We start from the raw sequence: 16,542 nt of genomic DNA, 5'->3' as shown, positions 1-16,542 counted from the left end.
CCACTTGGCAGGAGGGGCATCAAAGGAGCAGCGCGGCACCTGTCTGTGCACTAGAGTGTATGTGTGTCGGTGTTTGTGCGTGAGTGAGTGTGTATACAATATGCTATTCCTTGAATTCGCATTACAAAGAGGACACAGTACGCGGCAGGATGCCCAAAACTGTTGGCTAAGCAAAGTAACTCCTTTAATTGCAAAGAGTAAGTGACAACATATGGCTGTCTGAGTGAAAAGCCACAAAGACTGATCCACAGGGGTTTCCGTCTCTGTACAATAGAGACATTTCTTCATCCAAATTATCATAAAGTTCTGTTAGCTAATGTCAAATATGTTGGAGGGAGTGTAGATCATTTGATGTCTTTTAGGTCACTCACATGTTTTGAAAACGTCAGAAAATAAATGTGTTTTAGGAAATGGTATATAAAATGCGACAACAAATATTACGGTATAAGATCCCTGTGAGTTATATGGTACTTTATCTCTGAAGACATTTTATTACAAATCAATATTTGGTACAAATAATTTTAAGAGCAAATAAATAAGACTAAGAGCCATGCTAATGTCAGCATGCAAACACTCACGATGACAATGCTAACATGCTGCACCTACCGAAAGACTCAATAGCTGATGCACACTCGAGTTACATGTGTCATACCCCATAGCTCCTCCTGGGGTGCACAGGGGTCAGAGACCATTTCCCTGCTTCAGTTTAATAAACACCAAGTACAGCTGAGGTTGCTAGAAACTAGTTAGTAGTCTTTTGACTGGATGATGGCACTACATGAAAAGTTAAGGGATCACCTAAGTCATAACAACTCAACCTGAGGAGGACATGAACGCATGAATGGTTGATTACTTTGACCCCTTGGAAGCACGAGATGAAAGGTTGGGGGATTACCAAAGTCAGTAGGATTCATCCTCTGGAAGCCATGAATATGTGTGTGCTAAACTTTATCACACTGTTGAGATATTCCAGTCTGGAACAAAGGGGTCAATGCCATCCAGAGCCATGCCGCTAGCATAGCTACTGCCATTATGAGGAACTGGGGGAAAATAATAACCAATAGCTAGGAATTATTGAAGACAGCTACTCAAGGGGATACTTTGCCAATTTTCAACCAGCTTTGTATCATGATATCATCATATTTCTCTCCTAAAATGTCTTCAGAAACAAATTTTAGTGCACTGTTTGGCTTTAATACAAGACTTTATGAACAGCAAGTGGGCACTGTACCATTTCCTGTATTGTAAAAATAGAGGCTAAAAATACTGACCCTCAACCGTAAAACTAAGCAGCGCTGATCGAATATAAACCAACAGTTGCTGTGTTGCCTATTTCTTGAGTTTTTCAGAGACATATTTTAGGTTACTGCTTAGCTGTAATTTGAGAAGACGTATGACCAGTCGGCCACTTTATTGTTTCCTGTGTCACAACGGTCAAGATGCATCACATCACCCACCAGAAGAAGCATTTACTGGTCCAGTGTGGCACATTGCATTCTGGTAGTTGTCACTTTTCTTTACCTCTAGAGCAAAAGAGAATGCCACAGCCCCTTTTCACTTTTTTTTCCTGGTCATGTAGCACCGATTTCAAAATCATCTGCATCTTTCTACAGAATAGACAGCCCAGTGTCATGAAAAGACCATCCTTCCAGCAGTGAAATAACTAAAATGATAAATATTTTAGGGCAGACTGCTTCTAAGATTGAGAAAATTGACATTATTCAAGACTCAAATTGGAATGGAGCTACAAATGTATCCACCAAAAGGACTCCTCTGCATACATGTACATGGTGTTTGGAGCAGATGTGTCAATAACTTCCATGATAAGACGCTGAGAATAAAGCTCAGCTTGCATGCTGTACAGCTGATAGTGGGGAGGTTATGACAATAATGTTCCACTGAATTATGACTGTGAATATTGTAGTTTTTAACTAGAGAATAATTGGGTTACAGAGGAGATACACAGCATGCAGTGTAGTCACACAGTACAGTATATTATCATGTACAGTCAAAAGTGAAAGAACTGGGACAGTGAGCTAAAGTTAGACAATTTTTTTTTGTGGCTGACTCATCGGCAATTAATTTTACATCAAGAGAAAAGAGGTGAGGTGCAGAATTTTGCTTGTGGTAATGGGTCTCAATTGGCTTCCATGTCAAAACAATGAAGTTGCAAAAGCTGCTCCCTTCTAAGTACTGTCTAACTCTGGCTGCAAATGAATCATCTCATTTATCTTAATCAATCTGCCACATAAATCCATACAGTCAATCTATTTAAGTGGCACTCCTGCTGAAGACAAGGGTGTGTTTAGTTTGTGTACCTTGGCGTCTCTCGGACCAGCACGGCCCGGTGCAGCTGCCGCTGGATGTGTGCATGGCGAGGACCGCAAGGATGGACAAAGGGGTGGACGGCGACCAGGACAAAACCCTGTGCGTAGAGCTCCCTGACCTGAACTGGTAGCTCTCTGACAGAGGAGAGACAAAGCACGGATGACACCGGCACCTCTGGAGGGAGAACGGGTGAGAGGGGATGGAGGAAAAACATGGTTAGACAAGAAGGGGTAATGGGAAATGGTCAACACATGGAAATGACAGGTTGCAGAAGAGGCAGGGGAAATAGTAGAGGAGTGGAGAAAAGCTGGAACAAAGAGAAAGAGGGAGGAAAAAATAAGGGGAAAGAGGAAGAGGGACAAAGGGTGTGAAGAAACAAAGACCGAGCATGTTTCATTATGATAATTCCCCCTGAACAACAACACATGGCATCTTCACGCTAAATCTGAAACTAATTACACCAGAACTATTAGCCTCTGTCCTCACTGTCACCAGCAGTCTGGCTTTTTGGAAAACACACATGCAGACACACACATGCATGCTGGAAACACACACTCATCCATATCACAGGCACAGATTAACACAGTCTTGCCTATACAATCAGGCAGTTGAGTATAGTCAGAAATGCACACACACACATACATCAAAAGGTTGGAAAGACAATGCTATCACATTGCCTGTTGGGCGTGTGGTATTAGCAGCAATCACTAACACAGAGCCAGTTCCCTTATTAACAAACACAATGGGAAGAAAACCCCTTTACTTCAGTGGAAATGGTTAGCGGAGCTTATCGTATGGGAGCAAACTGTCACAGCAAATCCACCAGGGAGAGCGCAATGTTTGTGAGAACCGCCCTCTCAGGGTCGGCGCATTGTAGTAAAGCTCCCTCTCTGTTCACGGGGCTTTTAAGGGAACACATGCACGTATGGCTGTGTGTTGCTGAATCGCTGAGTGAAGCCAGGTGTGTGTGAGAAAGAGAGAGAGAGAGAGGGGAGCATGGAAAAAGAGATGAGAGAAGTGAAGAAAAGGGAGACACAGAAAGAGAGAGGCAGTTAGCAGTGCCGGAGAGGGAGGGAGAGAGAGCAGAGAGATGAGGCTGTCTGTTTGTGCCTGAATGCTTGTCATCCTTTCCCATTCAATCTCATTTGCATGGGTCTGGAGAAGAGAAAATAACCTGAATAAATTAACTAGACCCACACAAAAACACACACACACATGCACACACAGAGGGAGAAAAAAAAAAGATGTGCAAGCCATCTCATTTTCAATTTGTTCTCCATCATCTGGTGTGTTCACACATACACACACACACACACACACACACATGCAAACATACACATGCGAGAGGCTGGCCAGCATGCTAGGATACAAGCACGTGAACACACACTCTCCTGACTCCCATCACAGTTAAAACAATGGGAGAAAAACTCCCTGAGAAAATACGACCATCACATCATCTTGGCATAACTGCTTGAGAGCCATGAGAGCCTTTCATCAAGCAAACACTTAAACGGGTGTCTGTGGGGACTTATCAAAAGCAGTACAGTGATGATAATAATAATAACAGCTGGAGACTGGGGTGGGGTGGCGGTGGGGGGATAACAACGATCCTTTCACCGTAAACAGTCATTAGCTGTCATTAGCTGTGCACGGCTGGCACTCACCCACCGACAAGACGCGGGCAAGGCATCGCAGCTAATTCAGGCAAGACATACAGAAGTTATTAGAGTGTTATGCAGCGCTTTAGGCTGGGAAGCGACTTCATTTATACTGTCTGCCACAGTGGGATTTAAAGGGAGGCTGCAATTCCACTCCAGAATGGGAACATGGGAACGGCTCAGGGGCAGAAAAGCCGGGTGGAGTTTTATAGTGCCAGCTAGTAAGGGGCAGGGTTGTGTAGTGTTAGGAGTGTGCAAAAGAGTGTGTGTGTGTGAGCATGAATCTTTAAAGGAATACTTTACCCCTCTAATGAACATGTGTATATTAATTACTTACCCCGTGTTATGCTGAATTGAAAAACTGTTTCTCTCACATGCTCCGGTGAACGAAGAATCCAAAAACAGAGAAAATTCAACAACAATAAAACTATATCAAAACATTTGTCTACAAACTCTCATGTAGCTCAGGCAGTATAATCCAAGTCTCATTCATCCAGTCATATGCTCAGTACTTCCCAAACAGACAGCCCTTAACTATGGGAAGCTGGACTTCAAGTGAAACTTATCCGTGCTCTCTTCAAAGCCAGACTCCATTGACAAAAACAGTCATTTTACCTTGCTGTACACAGGAGCTGCTGGTCTACCACTACCTAATCTCTATAAACAGGTATCTGAATATGTATATATAATCTGTAGGCAACGGTATAACATTCGGGTTTCCTTTTGCAGTCCGTGTAGTATTGACCAATCACATTCAAGTGTCAGGTAAACAGTCTGGGTGGAGAAGCAAAATGCATGGGCCAAAATGCAATCTCTGAACCCTCTGGCTCTTGACAATGATCCACCTTTACATTAACCTTTGATTTTAGTATCTGCATTCATATGCAAATATCTGTTTATAGAGATAGGCTGAAATAACTGGTGCATGGAAGAGGAAGTCTTGGTATGAATAACTGGAAGAGAGCACAAGTTTCACTTTGAGTTCACTTCCGAATCTGGAAGGGCTGTCTCTTTGGGAAGACTTACTGAGCATACAACTGGATAAATGACTTGAATTATACTGCATGAGTTGTGTGATGGTTTGTAAACATGTTTTTATATAGTTTTGCGGTTTAAATGTGGACCCTTTTTGCTTAAATTCATCAAGACGTCTTTGTTTTTGGATTCTTCGTTCACCAGAGGCATGTGAGAAAAACAAGGTTTTCTTCACAAATTCAATTTAACACGGATGTTTTGATGTAGTGAAGTGTTTTTGTGACTTTGAGGATCAGAGAACAGAGGAAGAAGTGGAAGTGTATGCTTGAGGATATATAATAGCTTGGAAACATTTGCATCCATACATGCATGTCTAAAAGGGAGATACAGACATCCAAGTTCAAGGGTGCATTGTTTAACGTACCTAAGACGCTGCCAAGCGGCTATTCAGCTGTTGATACCCAATCTGCTATTTCCATCTCCACCCTGAAGCTTTGACCACATGACAGCCGCCACATGTCCCAAGCGACGCCTCACTTTTTGACCCTGGATTTCACAAGCTGAATTCAGAGTTGTGCGAGTCATCCCCCTTTCTGTAGGTGCTTGAAAAGGCTTATTAATTCCTTGTACAAAATCCTTGAATTTCTGTGTGTGTACTGTAAAGCATATTCTGTGGTGTATGTGTGCCACTGTATCTCAGCGAGTGTGTATGGGCCATCTCTTTTGCCTGTGTGCATGTGTGAACGGGAAAGAAAGAGTTTGCACTAAGCCTGCTAGGTGATGCATGGGGATTACTACTCACAGCCACCCTCAAGGCTTATCCCTGTGCTTGCTGGAGGTTCACGTTGATTTAAATAGCCTTCTAATGACTTGCAGAGGTTTTAGACAAGGATATGTGCCAAAACAGTGACTATAAAATAATCAGCTTCCTGAAGCCAGGAGCTCCCCACTGTTTTCGGAATGCAGCCACAGGGGTTGTGAGAGTTGTTGGTCAGCATCTGAGCTTTGTCAAAATGGGGTCTGAGCTCCTCAGAAGGCCCACTTAAAAGGAAATTTCTGACAATAATGGCTGACAAGTACAGTACAAGCCGGAGAACAAAGTGTGGCACTTAAGGCACATACAGCACCAATGTACATGTGATACTGTGAGCGTGCCGTATTCTCTCCAAGCCCAGTCGCCAGAGGAAAATGTTGGCATTGTACAATTGTTTCAACCATGGGGGGGGTGACACCTAGGCAAGATGGCTGCAGACCACTGGGCGAGACCAACAAAGGACAAAACCTGGTGTTTTTTAGTGACACACTGCGGCATTTCCGGCTGCGACTTTGCTCCCAAAACTTTAGCAAGACATCTGCAGCATGTCAGGTTGATTTTAGCAAGACATCAGCAGCATTTCCAGCAGCAATGTTGCCACCAAAACTGGTTGATTTTTAATGACACATTGCAGCATTTCCAGGAGCAATTTTGTCATCATAACTGGGAGTTTTTTAGCGACACATGGCAGCATTTCCAGCCTTGATTATGACACCAAAGCTGGGTGTTTTTTGGTGAGACAGTGGCAGTATTTTCAGCCATGATTGTGGCACCAAAACTGGGTGTTTTTTTGGTGAGACACCAGTGCACTTCCAGCCATGCTTTGCGACCGATACTTGGTGTTTATCTTAGCAAGACACTGGTGGCATTTCCAGCAGCAGTTTTGCCACCAAATCTTGTTTTTTCTACGAGATACTGGTGGCATTTACAGCCGTGATTGGGGCACTAAAACCATGCTTTTAAGCTAAAACATGATCTTTCCCTAACCATAACTAGGTAGTTTTTGTGCTTAAACATAACTTCATTTAACCACAGCATTGTTGCAACATAAAGAAACATTAAGTTTCAACATATCTGCTATATACCTGTGGTTTGCAGAAATGTATAATATTTATTTTGGCTATTGGTTTGTATAAGACTGAAAGTGCACAAAGAAATTATCTAGAAAAATGGTTTGAAGTCAGATCAACCATTTCGACAAAAAGAGAGTTTGCCTGGAAAAGTGTGTCAGGCAGCAAAGATCTCGCAAAGTGATGGATTTGTGCTTCGTGCGCTCTCTGAGCCAAATACATCAGATAGGAAAGATGCAGCACATAAGGCAGAGGGAATGTATTAGTCTTTGTCAACAGAGGAAAATATATATCACAGCATCCAGGTGTAGGTTGTGTACACACACAAGCACAGCAGACATACACCTCCAATCAAAATAAACTTGCCCACAGGTATACAGTAGCAAAAAGCCACACAAGCACACATGCCCACACACGCCGCTGAGCATTAGACACATGTTGTAAGTTTTAATGAGCCGAGTGGGTCTCCGTCTCTGCGGGGCGGCAGAAAGTCATCAGCAGAGTTCAGCTCCTCACTGTCTGCTCCAGAGACCGGCGTTAGTCACGCAGCATCACACCTAACTTACTTCCTCACACATCCTCAGATTCTGACTCCCGCTCGCTCGTTCTCACACCTCCTCGCTCTCGAGACACGCCACTTCCCTCCTCGCTCTAGACCCGACTAACGCTTGCTGGTATCTCTCATTTTTTTATGCGCCATTCATTCTCTCACCCTCTGTTCGCTGTTGCACCTCCTTGACTTATTCTGCCTTTCTACTTTGCCTTTTTCCCCCTCTCCACTCTGCCTCTTTTCTGTTCATGCTATGCGCTTTCTTATGCTCATTATCTGAGCACAGCCTCAACACAAAGGAGGGTTAAAATGTCACACCTGGCTGTTACATTTCATACTTGACATTCATGGCGACATGTCAAGGTAACCAATCAATGCTAAAATGGGAATAATGAAGATCATGGCACCTATTGTAAAGGTGCATGTCACGGTACAGCAAATTGGTGAGAGTAATAAGACAGTTCTAGAGAATAAGACATTGGTTTGGAGCTGAAATTCACATAAATGCTCCATGTGTGAAGCGCAGGCCAAATGCCTGAAACACTGAACACATTTTCCCTCATCCTCCCTGTGCTCACCACAGGGTCGCTCTGACCCAGTGTGAGCGAGTCGGGCTTAGTCACACGGAAATATTTCTCAGCTATAGTGCTCCTGCAGTCAGAGCAAAGCTCATAAAACAAAGGCTGATGCTATAATATCAGCAGTACTGTTTCTGGTGAGTTTCATCACTCAGCAGTCAAAGGTCAAGTGACAAACCACGCTGCACTCCTCTTCATTCTCGCTCCTCTTCCAGAGAGCACAACTTAGTTTAATAAACAGCCACCTAGCGTCACATATCTCAGAGTAGTGCCGGCATAGATGTTTGTTTTTCATTACTGTGTAGGAGTCATCAAGTCACGCTGGCAGGGAAATAATATCATTAATGGAAGCCAAATTGAATTAAAGCATGGATTTGACCGTGGGTTTCCTCAATGTCATGGACTGACATACAGATTCCTCTATCTGCCTCCTACACACACACACACACACACACACACACACACACGGACAAACGCACAAATACAAATAAATCCCTTTGCTGGGAATGAGGTCTCTCAATCTCCACAAACAATCAGATAATCCTTCAGGAATCCTTCACTTCTCTTGGTCTCTCTATCACAAATGGAGAGGGGAGAGAGACGGAGAGAGGCAGGCATACACCCACTCACAACCACACACACACACACACACACATAAACACAATCAATTCACAGTAGCTGTGTTTATCCTAAAATAGAGTATACCCATCTTAAGCAGCTCAGGTGGCGTCAGTGAGTTTACCATATAAATGACCTGCCTGTCGGTTGAAAGATAACACTAACTCTGTTGACTAAAGTGCTATAAAAGTGTTTTGTGTGAGTGTGAATGAGCCGCCATCACTGCTTGTCTGAACAGTGTGTGTGTGTGTGCGGTCTTTCTGTATCTATGTGTGTGCCGCTGCTGACCGTGCGATTAGACAATTTATCTGCTCCTGCCTTCAGCAAAGAGAAAGACGAGTAAATCCTCATGTCTATTGTCTGTTTTGGTCACCACCACCATTCCGAGTTGCCAGATCTCTCTCAGCCAACACTACAGCCTAACCAATTTGCCAAACATAATAGGGCTGGCTGAAAATGAAGCCGACTGGCAAACAGACCATTGCCACTTGGCTGTGGTGTTCTGCCTGCTGTCTGTTACAGTGTTGCATTGGAAAGTCCTCTAAAAAATAAAAAGGACTTCAGTGAGCTACTTGCACCTGCTTCAGCTTGTTGGGTGATGGAGTGCACAGAGCAGGCTTGTAGTAACATTAAGCCATAAGGAAAAGGGGGTGATTTTTTTTTTTTTTATCCACTCTATAACACTATCTGTTCCTCCTCCTCGCCTCTCTCTCCCCTCGCTCCATCCCTCCCTTCTATCTCTTCGCAGTCCACACCAACACAATAGCAGAATTAGTATTTTTAGTAACCAGATGCCTCTGGAGGATTCTCATCAAACATCCTCAAGATGCCGCGAGCATGCACACACACACACACACACACACACACACACACACACAAACAAACACCCACACATTATCACTATTTTTCATATTCCCAAAACACACACAACTGTGTTATTGTAACACATCAGCTTTAGTGTATTGTCATTGTGTGAGGCAGAGGTGGGGGGGGGGGGGGGGGGGGGGGGGGGGGCAGCACGGCTACAGCATGCACAATATAGCTGAATCTGAGAATTAGAGAACTCTTTGAACTCCCTGCAACAGGAGCCGCACAAAGACACAACTTCAGCTTATAAGCCACTTTTCGCCCTCAAGACACTTTAAGTATGAAAAAAACACACACACACACACAACACACAGTTCCGCAGAGTTGCTGACCTAAACATTTAATTTTAAATGGTTAAAGTTGGAATAGCAACTGTGGCTATTTTACGAGTGGAACACACAAACGCTGTAGCCAGAGTCGAGGATGACGATGCAGAACAGGGTTCAACAGAAAACTTAAGTAAACAAGCGTACCTAAAAAAGAACAAGGTAATCGGTATTTCTTTGAATCATGACCAAATGTGAAGACACATTCCTTGGAGCCTGTCCCCCCGCTGCCAGAGTGGAACTGGGACAAATGTGAATCAGATCTGAATGGAGACTGCCTGCTGCATCTGACGGCCAAGATTTGTTTTGTGTCTGAAATCGCCTCCTCTGTCACTCATTCATTAACTGTTTCCTACTGACAAAATTAACACTCAGTGAGGTGCTCTGCTGTGAGTGATTTCAGACACTTATTAATCATCATCACTTTGTCAGCTAAGGAGCAAAGAAAGCACTGCATTGTGGTATTTTTAGCATAAAATGCTATGTATGGTGCCCCCAGAAATTTTTTTATAGGGGTGGCCAGATGGGGCGACTAAAAATCTCAGGGTGGCACACCAAAACCAAAAGCCATAACTGAATTTCAGGAATTTGCTCATGCTGCTAAGTTTATAGGCCAGTTGAAAAGGATATCAACATGAGCGTTAACAAATTGCATACGGATATAATTTTGGTGTTTTATTTTACAGTTAATTTTACTAATTCTCTGATTTGCATAGACTGCACACTTATACGGATAACATTTTGAGTTTCACAACAATCTTGGCTTATTGTGTTATGTATCTCTGCATACATGTTAAGCCCGGGTCAGACCAAAGGCTCATGACGAGACGAGTTGAAACAGTCTACCACTTGCGATGCGTCATTCTGCTTTCTAAAAACTTGCCGGTTCACACCAATGCCACTAGATGAAACAGTGTATCATCTCTATGCAACAACTCTCCGTGCTTATGTTCTGATTTCCAGCTTTTCGGGTTTATTTTGTGGCTGAACATAATTTGTAGCTTCTTAAAATATGAATGAGGATAGTGATAGTGAGATACTGGCTACGGTTGCAGTTGTTGTAGTGATGAGCTGGCAAAAAACAGAAACAAAACGAGCATCAGATGGGCTGTGTTTAAATAAATACGCCACAATAATAAAAATAACCAGCGCCAATTAATCAGGCAATGAGAATGTGTGTGTGTTGGGGGGCATAAGCACTGACACTGGCACACCGTGAGCATGGATGTCAAGGGCTCGGCAGCAACAGAGCACCTGCAGCAGCAAGTAAACATGCCATCTGCGGCCATTCTAACTTGACAAGCTTCACTACAAGCCAACTGGCTGTAGAAACACGTGACCAGCCTTATGTTCTAAAAGAAGCCGCTGGCAATTTGACCAGCTGAGTTGCAGGTGAGCTCATACTGACCAGTTCACACCACTGCAACTTTTCTCTACAACATTCTAAAACAGTTTTGTCTCGTTGCGAATCATTGGTCTGAACTGGTCTCAAATAGGCTGCTTGTCCTTTTCCTTAAAAAAACAAACATACAGTTTCAGTTTTAAGGAGTACGTTGATTGTAAGGAACAAAACATTTACTGGTGGGTACCCATGGAACCCATTTTCATTCAGATATTTTGAGGTGAGAGTTCAAGGGACCCCTTTGGAAATGGGCATGAAAGTTGTTCCGTTAAGAAAATGTAGCCTAACTTTGGAGAGTTTTTTAGCCCCCTTGACAAGCTACCATGACAACGCTGGTACCAATGGATGCCTTAGGTTGTCTAGTTTTACTACATAACACTACCTTCACGCTTGGTCAATAGATGAAGGTGCCACGGTCTTTTTAAGACACTTATCGGCCTTCAATTATTTTTGTCGGGGGGACCAGTGGGTGCTACGGCCACCTCTGTTAACATCAGCCATGTCATCTTCAATCATCTCAGAGATGAAGGGAATAGGATAATGGAATTTAAAGGAAAATCTGACCATGTGACCATAAAAAAAACATTTTCGTGTCTCTGAAAAAAGATACAAAAATATAAAGCCCGATTGCCTGATCGCCATCCTTATTTTCTGTGTCTATTATATTTGCTAGAGAAGTGTCACACGAAGAAACAAGTAACACATGAGTATTCCAAGTATGCAAGTGTGGGAGAAGTCAAGTGAAGTCACATGTACATGTCTCACTGGGTTTCACAAGCCCAACCCAAAAAGGACAAAGGAAAAACTTTGCACATAAATGGGTATATACAACACTGAGTGCTCACAGGAGGACTGTTACACAGAGATGATTGATGGTACATGGATAATTTTGTCCATACCTTCTTTTCCCAAGAGGAAATCCAGGAAGTGGTAGGTGTAGGCCACGCCCACTTTAGTCTCCACCTGAGGCCTTCGAAGAGTGGAGTAGATATTGCCAGGGCTTCGCCTCTCCTCTGCCTTCCGCAATTTAGGAAGCCTACAACCCATATCTCTGCGATGGAGGAGAGGAGAGGAGAGGAGAGGAGAGGAGAGGAGACGACATTAAAAAGCATAAAAAAAAAGATGGGAGATGAAAGGAGAAAAACAGAGGAGGGTGCTAACAAAGACTCGAGTAGGAGACATGGAATTGATAGAGTTTCTAAATATACAGAACACATTAGCACTTCCAATAGTGTGTGTGTTATAGTCACACACAAGTATGAATGCTAGTGCTCACATGCAAGCTCAAGCTGCGGGAAATAATGTGTGTATCTAACTCTCTCTCTCTAACACACACACAAACACACACACACTGCAATAAAACTGAAATATGAAAGTGTCAGCCATTACCTGCTTGGTGGGCTGTGATACGGGCATCTCCTAATCAAATGGGGCTGATTGGGAGCGACATGTTTGATCAGAACGAATTAAAGCAGAAATGAGACCGATTTCCTGCCCTGTCAAGCAAAGCGACATGAGACTAGATAGACGGGGAGAGGAGAGGAGAGACGTTAAACATGTTTCACTGCTAACCAATTTATATGTTGATCCAAGGGTAGCCTTGAAGCACAAAGAAATCTGTTATTGTAAGAGTTTTTTCAGATTGAGTAAGGACCAGTAGATACCCTCAAGGGTAAGTGATTGGAAACACAATTTGGAGAGAGCTTGAAAAATCCTTTTAAATTTCTCCTCTCCTGAATTTCAACAGGCAATTTAGACCCGAAGATGTCAGCTGCATAGAACGAAAAACAAGAAAAAGTAAGGTGGCTTTTGGGACAAATGATTTGGGAATTGGAGGTGTGAGAATGACAAAACAGAGGACAAGAGAGAGGGGTAAAAGACAAGAGAGGAAAGGGCGTGGTCAAATTTCGTCAAGCTAATCAGATGTGACAGCGTCAGTACCCTCAAACCATCACCACAGTTCCGCTTAATATCCCCGTCTGCTACGGCTTGTAACAGCCGCACGGTGAGGCGCGCATCTGCATGTTTTTGTGTGTGTGTGTGTGTGTGTGTGTGTGTGTGCATGCATATGTCTTCCCCAGAGGCAGGTCTATATCTGCATCTCTGTATCTGTTTAGGGAGCATGGAGAATGACACAGTAACTCCCATTGGGCCAAGTGCACAGACATTAACTCGGCTAACGATCCTAACAGGCGACATTAAGCCTGGTGCGTGTTAGTGTGTGTGTGTGCACGCTTGGTGACTTACAGCTTTGATTGCACAGTACGTGCATTTCGAAAAGGTTACAAAGTTGCAAAAGGCAACATCCACGATACATTTTCATACCTCATCTGTCTTGAGACAGTGCACTCTGTCATTTTAACTTTTGCAAAGAACAAGCAATTAAGAGTCATTATTCTTTCAATACAACGTGGTCTTTCATAATGAGGACAAACGAGGAGAGACAGAGGGGCGAAGCTTCTGGAGGAGGCAACAGTGTGTCTCATCTCATTCTTACCTCTCTTCTTCCTCCCATTATCCTTCTCTCTCCTCTTGACCTGTCTGTTCCCCTCTTAAACTCTTACACCATTAGCTCTTCAATGTGTCATCGCTCAACTTCCTGCTCTTGTCTGACCCATGCCTTAATCACCTCTTTCTCTTCAGCCTCTGCTCCGCTCCTGTCCGCCGTCTTTGATTAGGAAAACTCCCTTCTTTCTACTGGTACAATGGCCTTGATGAGTCTCACAGTAAACTAGTTGTTTTTGTCATTCTCTTGTTTTTGTCATCCATCTGTTTATAAGAACTTTCAACCTTCCCCACTTCATTATCAGCGAAACCTGACTTTTACTTTCACTCCATCTGTAAACTTTTATTTTCTCGGCTTCTCTCCAGTCTTGCTCCTTCATTCCCTTCCCCAAACTCCAGTCTCTTGATTCTGACCTTTAATTCATCACCGTTGCACCATTCCCACGTTCCTTGATCACCCCGCACTGTCCCCCCGGCTAGATTATACGGAGGCCAACATTACTGTCTTTAAGAGAGGGTGGCACACTCACTTTTTTAAGATAGCGTGCAGGTACTGGTATCTTGTGAAACTAGGCTACCTAAGGCATCAATGTGAATCAACTATGCCATGGTAGCTTGTCGGAAAGGGGTCTAAATGATGCTCCAAATTTAGGCTGAAACAACTGACATGGCTATTTTCAAAGGGTTCTGTTAAACTCTCATCTCAAGATAAAGTATATGAGGATGCAATTTGTTAACTCTCCATACTAACATAGTTTTCAAGTAGCCTATGTACTTCAACGACATAACTGAATTCCTGAAATTCAGTCATGGCTTTCAGCTTTCGTGTGCCAGCCCCAAGATTTATTAGTGGCCCCATCTGAAGCCTATTGAAAACATTTGGGGGCGCCACTGTCCTCAGTCTTTCCTGTTCTTACAATATAATGTTACATTATGTCCATCCACACTCCCTCCAACCCTCTCCGCCATCCTTCCCTCCGTCTGCCCAGTCCTGTCTGGTGGTTCAATGAGGTCTCACAGCCGAAGTGCTCCCCTGCTGAGCCTCTAAAGTCCCATAAAACTATTACAATGTCTCCAGACAGTCAGGTAACCAGCCAAGTAGGCCCTGGGTTATGACTAAGTTGGATCATGCAGATCCACTCCCAAACATTTTCCCTCCAGGGCTGTGCTTTAATACGCTCTGTCTGCAACAGGGACAAGGGGCAGGTTAATGTGGGGATGTTTAGCAGGCTTCATCCCTCCCTTGTTAGGAAAAAGGGGGTCAAGAGAGAAGGATGGAGAGGAAAGATGCAGTTAAAATATGATAATGATGATTGCTTTTTGACAAGGGGATGTGAAGAGTAGCATATAGGGAAAGACGGAGATGTCTGTGGGGAGTCATTTGCATCCTTCTATGAGTGAGTCTTTCCTTAGATCCACTTTTTCACCCTATGCCTTAGTATTTTAATACAATTTCTACCCCACCCCAATGCAAATTATCTCAATTTTCAAAATGTCTTTATGCATAATGCATTATGCAGTGCTAAAAAAACATTATAACAATTTGGAATAACTCGCTTACTACTTTGCTAGTGGCAGTCGGTTTTATTACTCTCAAATAAAACCTGATTGGGTCTAGTCTTGGTCTTGACTAGCCTACAGCTCTACTGTTTGATCCAACATCTCATCATCCTTTTCATTGTGCGCTGAAGGTTCTGTTTCAAAACAAAAAGGCCTCGCTCTAACGGATGAACTCTGTCTGTGCGCTTTAGAAACAGATCTCTGTAATTGGACACAACGCAGAATGAAAAACCAAGGTGGTTGTAGCACCGGAGAGACTCCGTTGCCTTCAAGACTCGAGGCCCTTTTTGCAACATATGAGGCCTTCTTCCACTACATGTTGACTTCAAACAGAATCTCTCGCTTGCTCTCGCGCAAACACAGACAGAAAAAGGCCTTGACAGCGAAAAACATCCATTTAACGGGGAGAGAGAGACAGATGAAAGAAGTGAAAACCAGAGAATGGAATGAAGAGGGGAGATAGACAGGGAGTAGCAGAGGGCTTCTCATTAGAGAATCTCTTGTAACTGAGAGTTTTGAAATGACAGCGGATTTACGCGAGAGCATAATCCGTCTGCGCTGTGCCACTGCTCCGCTACCTCCCGTGCCACTCAGGGTGGGGGGTGTCTGCTTTCCAAGAGGCAGCATTCATCTGCTGCAGAGGGAGAGTTACAGACGGGTGCAGGCTCGGGGAAATTTACAGTAAATATACATTGAACTCATCGGGGAGCGTCTCCAGTGGTTAAAATTTTTAGTCTTTTCCTTTTGAACACTTTATGCTGTCCCAGCCATTGTCTTTACAACTACAGTATATATGATAAATACAACTACCAAACATAATCCTCTACTGTGCTGGCTAGCTACAGGTAGCAACAGCTGCTATGATGAGAAGTGAGCAATAATAACACTGTTTCTAAATTACCTCAAACATATCTTTGATGTTTCTGTACTGCAGTTGCTTGTTGTTGATCAGCCGCTTTATACACTGATACTGATAAATCTGCAGTAAGCCAATAACTGGGCAATATTCTGTGTGAATTAATGGACTAAGTCGAGTCCCAATATACGATTTTTACCTGCCTGCCACTCACTATTTCCTGTGGTCAGGATATAAGTGTGATAATGCATTTTGAAGCATCCCAATAATTATGGGCTTAAGAGAGAAAATGCCATGCTGCTCTTATATACAAGTCTCCACAACACTGAATTATGATTTGCTTTAACAGTGGATGCCAATGCAAGTAGTGTGGCATTCAGCAAAAGGTTACATGCGTCTATAAGGACTTGCTTGTCTGACATGACACTTTTTCAA

The 16,542-nt window shown here is 43.4% G+C and overlaps 1 protein-coding gene across 2 annotated transcripts in view; it reads right to left on the bottom strand.

Annotated features, from left to right (window-relative positions):
• Positions 1 to 16,542, bottom strand: part of rftn1a (raftlin, lipid raft linker 1a) — a 30,852-nt gene that overhangs the window by 12,124 nt on the left and 2,186 nt on the right. Inside the window, exons 1-3 of one of the 2 annotated variants that reach the window (XM_078175591.1) lie at positions 12,576 to 12,706; positions 12,086 to 12,237; positions 2,319 to 2,502 (exon numbers count right to left, since the gene is read on the bottom strand). In XM_078175591.1, the coding sequence (XP_078031717.1) occupies positions 2,319 to 2,502; positions 12,086 to 12,233 (332 nt within the window). In that variant the 5' untranslated portion in view covers positions 12,234 to 12,237; positions 12,576 to 12,706. Of the gene's footprint in view, positions 1 to 2,318; positions 2,503 to 12,085; positions 12,238 to 12,575; positions 12,707 to 16,542 lie in introns of those variants that run through there. The other variant, XM_033637179.2, reaches the window with a different exon arrangement.

Source organism: Epinephelus lanceolatus, chromosome 16 (genome assembly GCF_041903045.1).
Source record: "Epinephelus lanceolatus isolate andai-2023 chromosome 16, ASM4190304v1, whole genome shotgun sequence".
Classification (NCBI taxonomy): domain Eukaryota; kingdom Metazoa; phylum Chordata; class Actinopteri; order Perciformes; family Serranidae; genus Epinephelus; species Epinephelus lanceolatus.
Note: the sequence above shows the minus strand (reverse complement) of the source record. Positions and strands in the feature narration are given on the sequence as shown.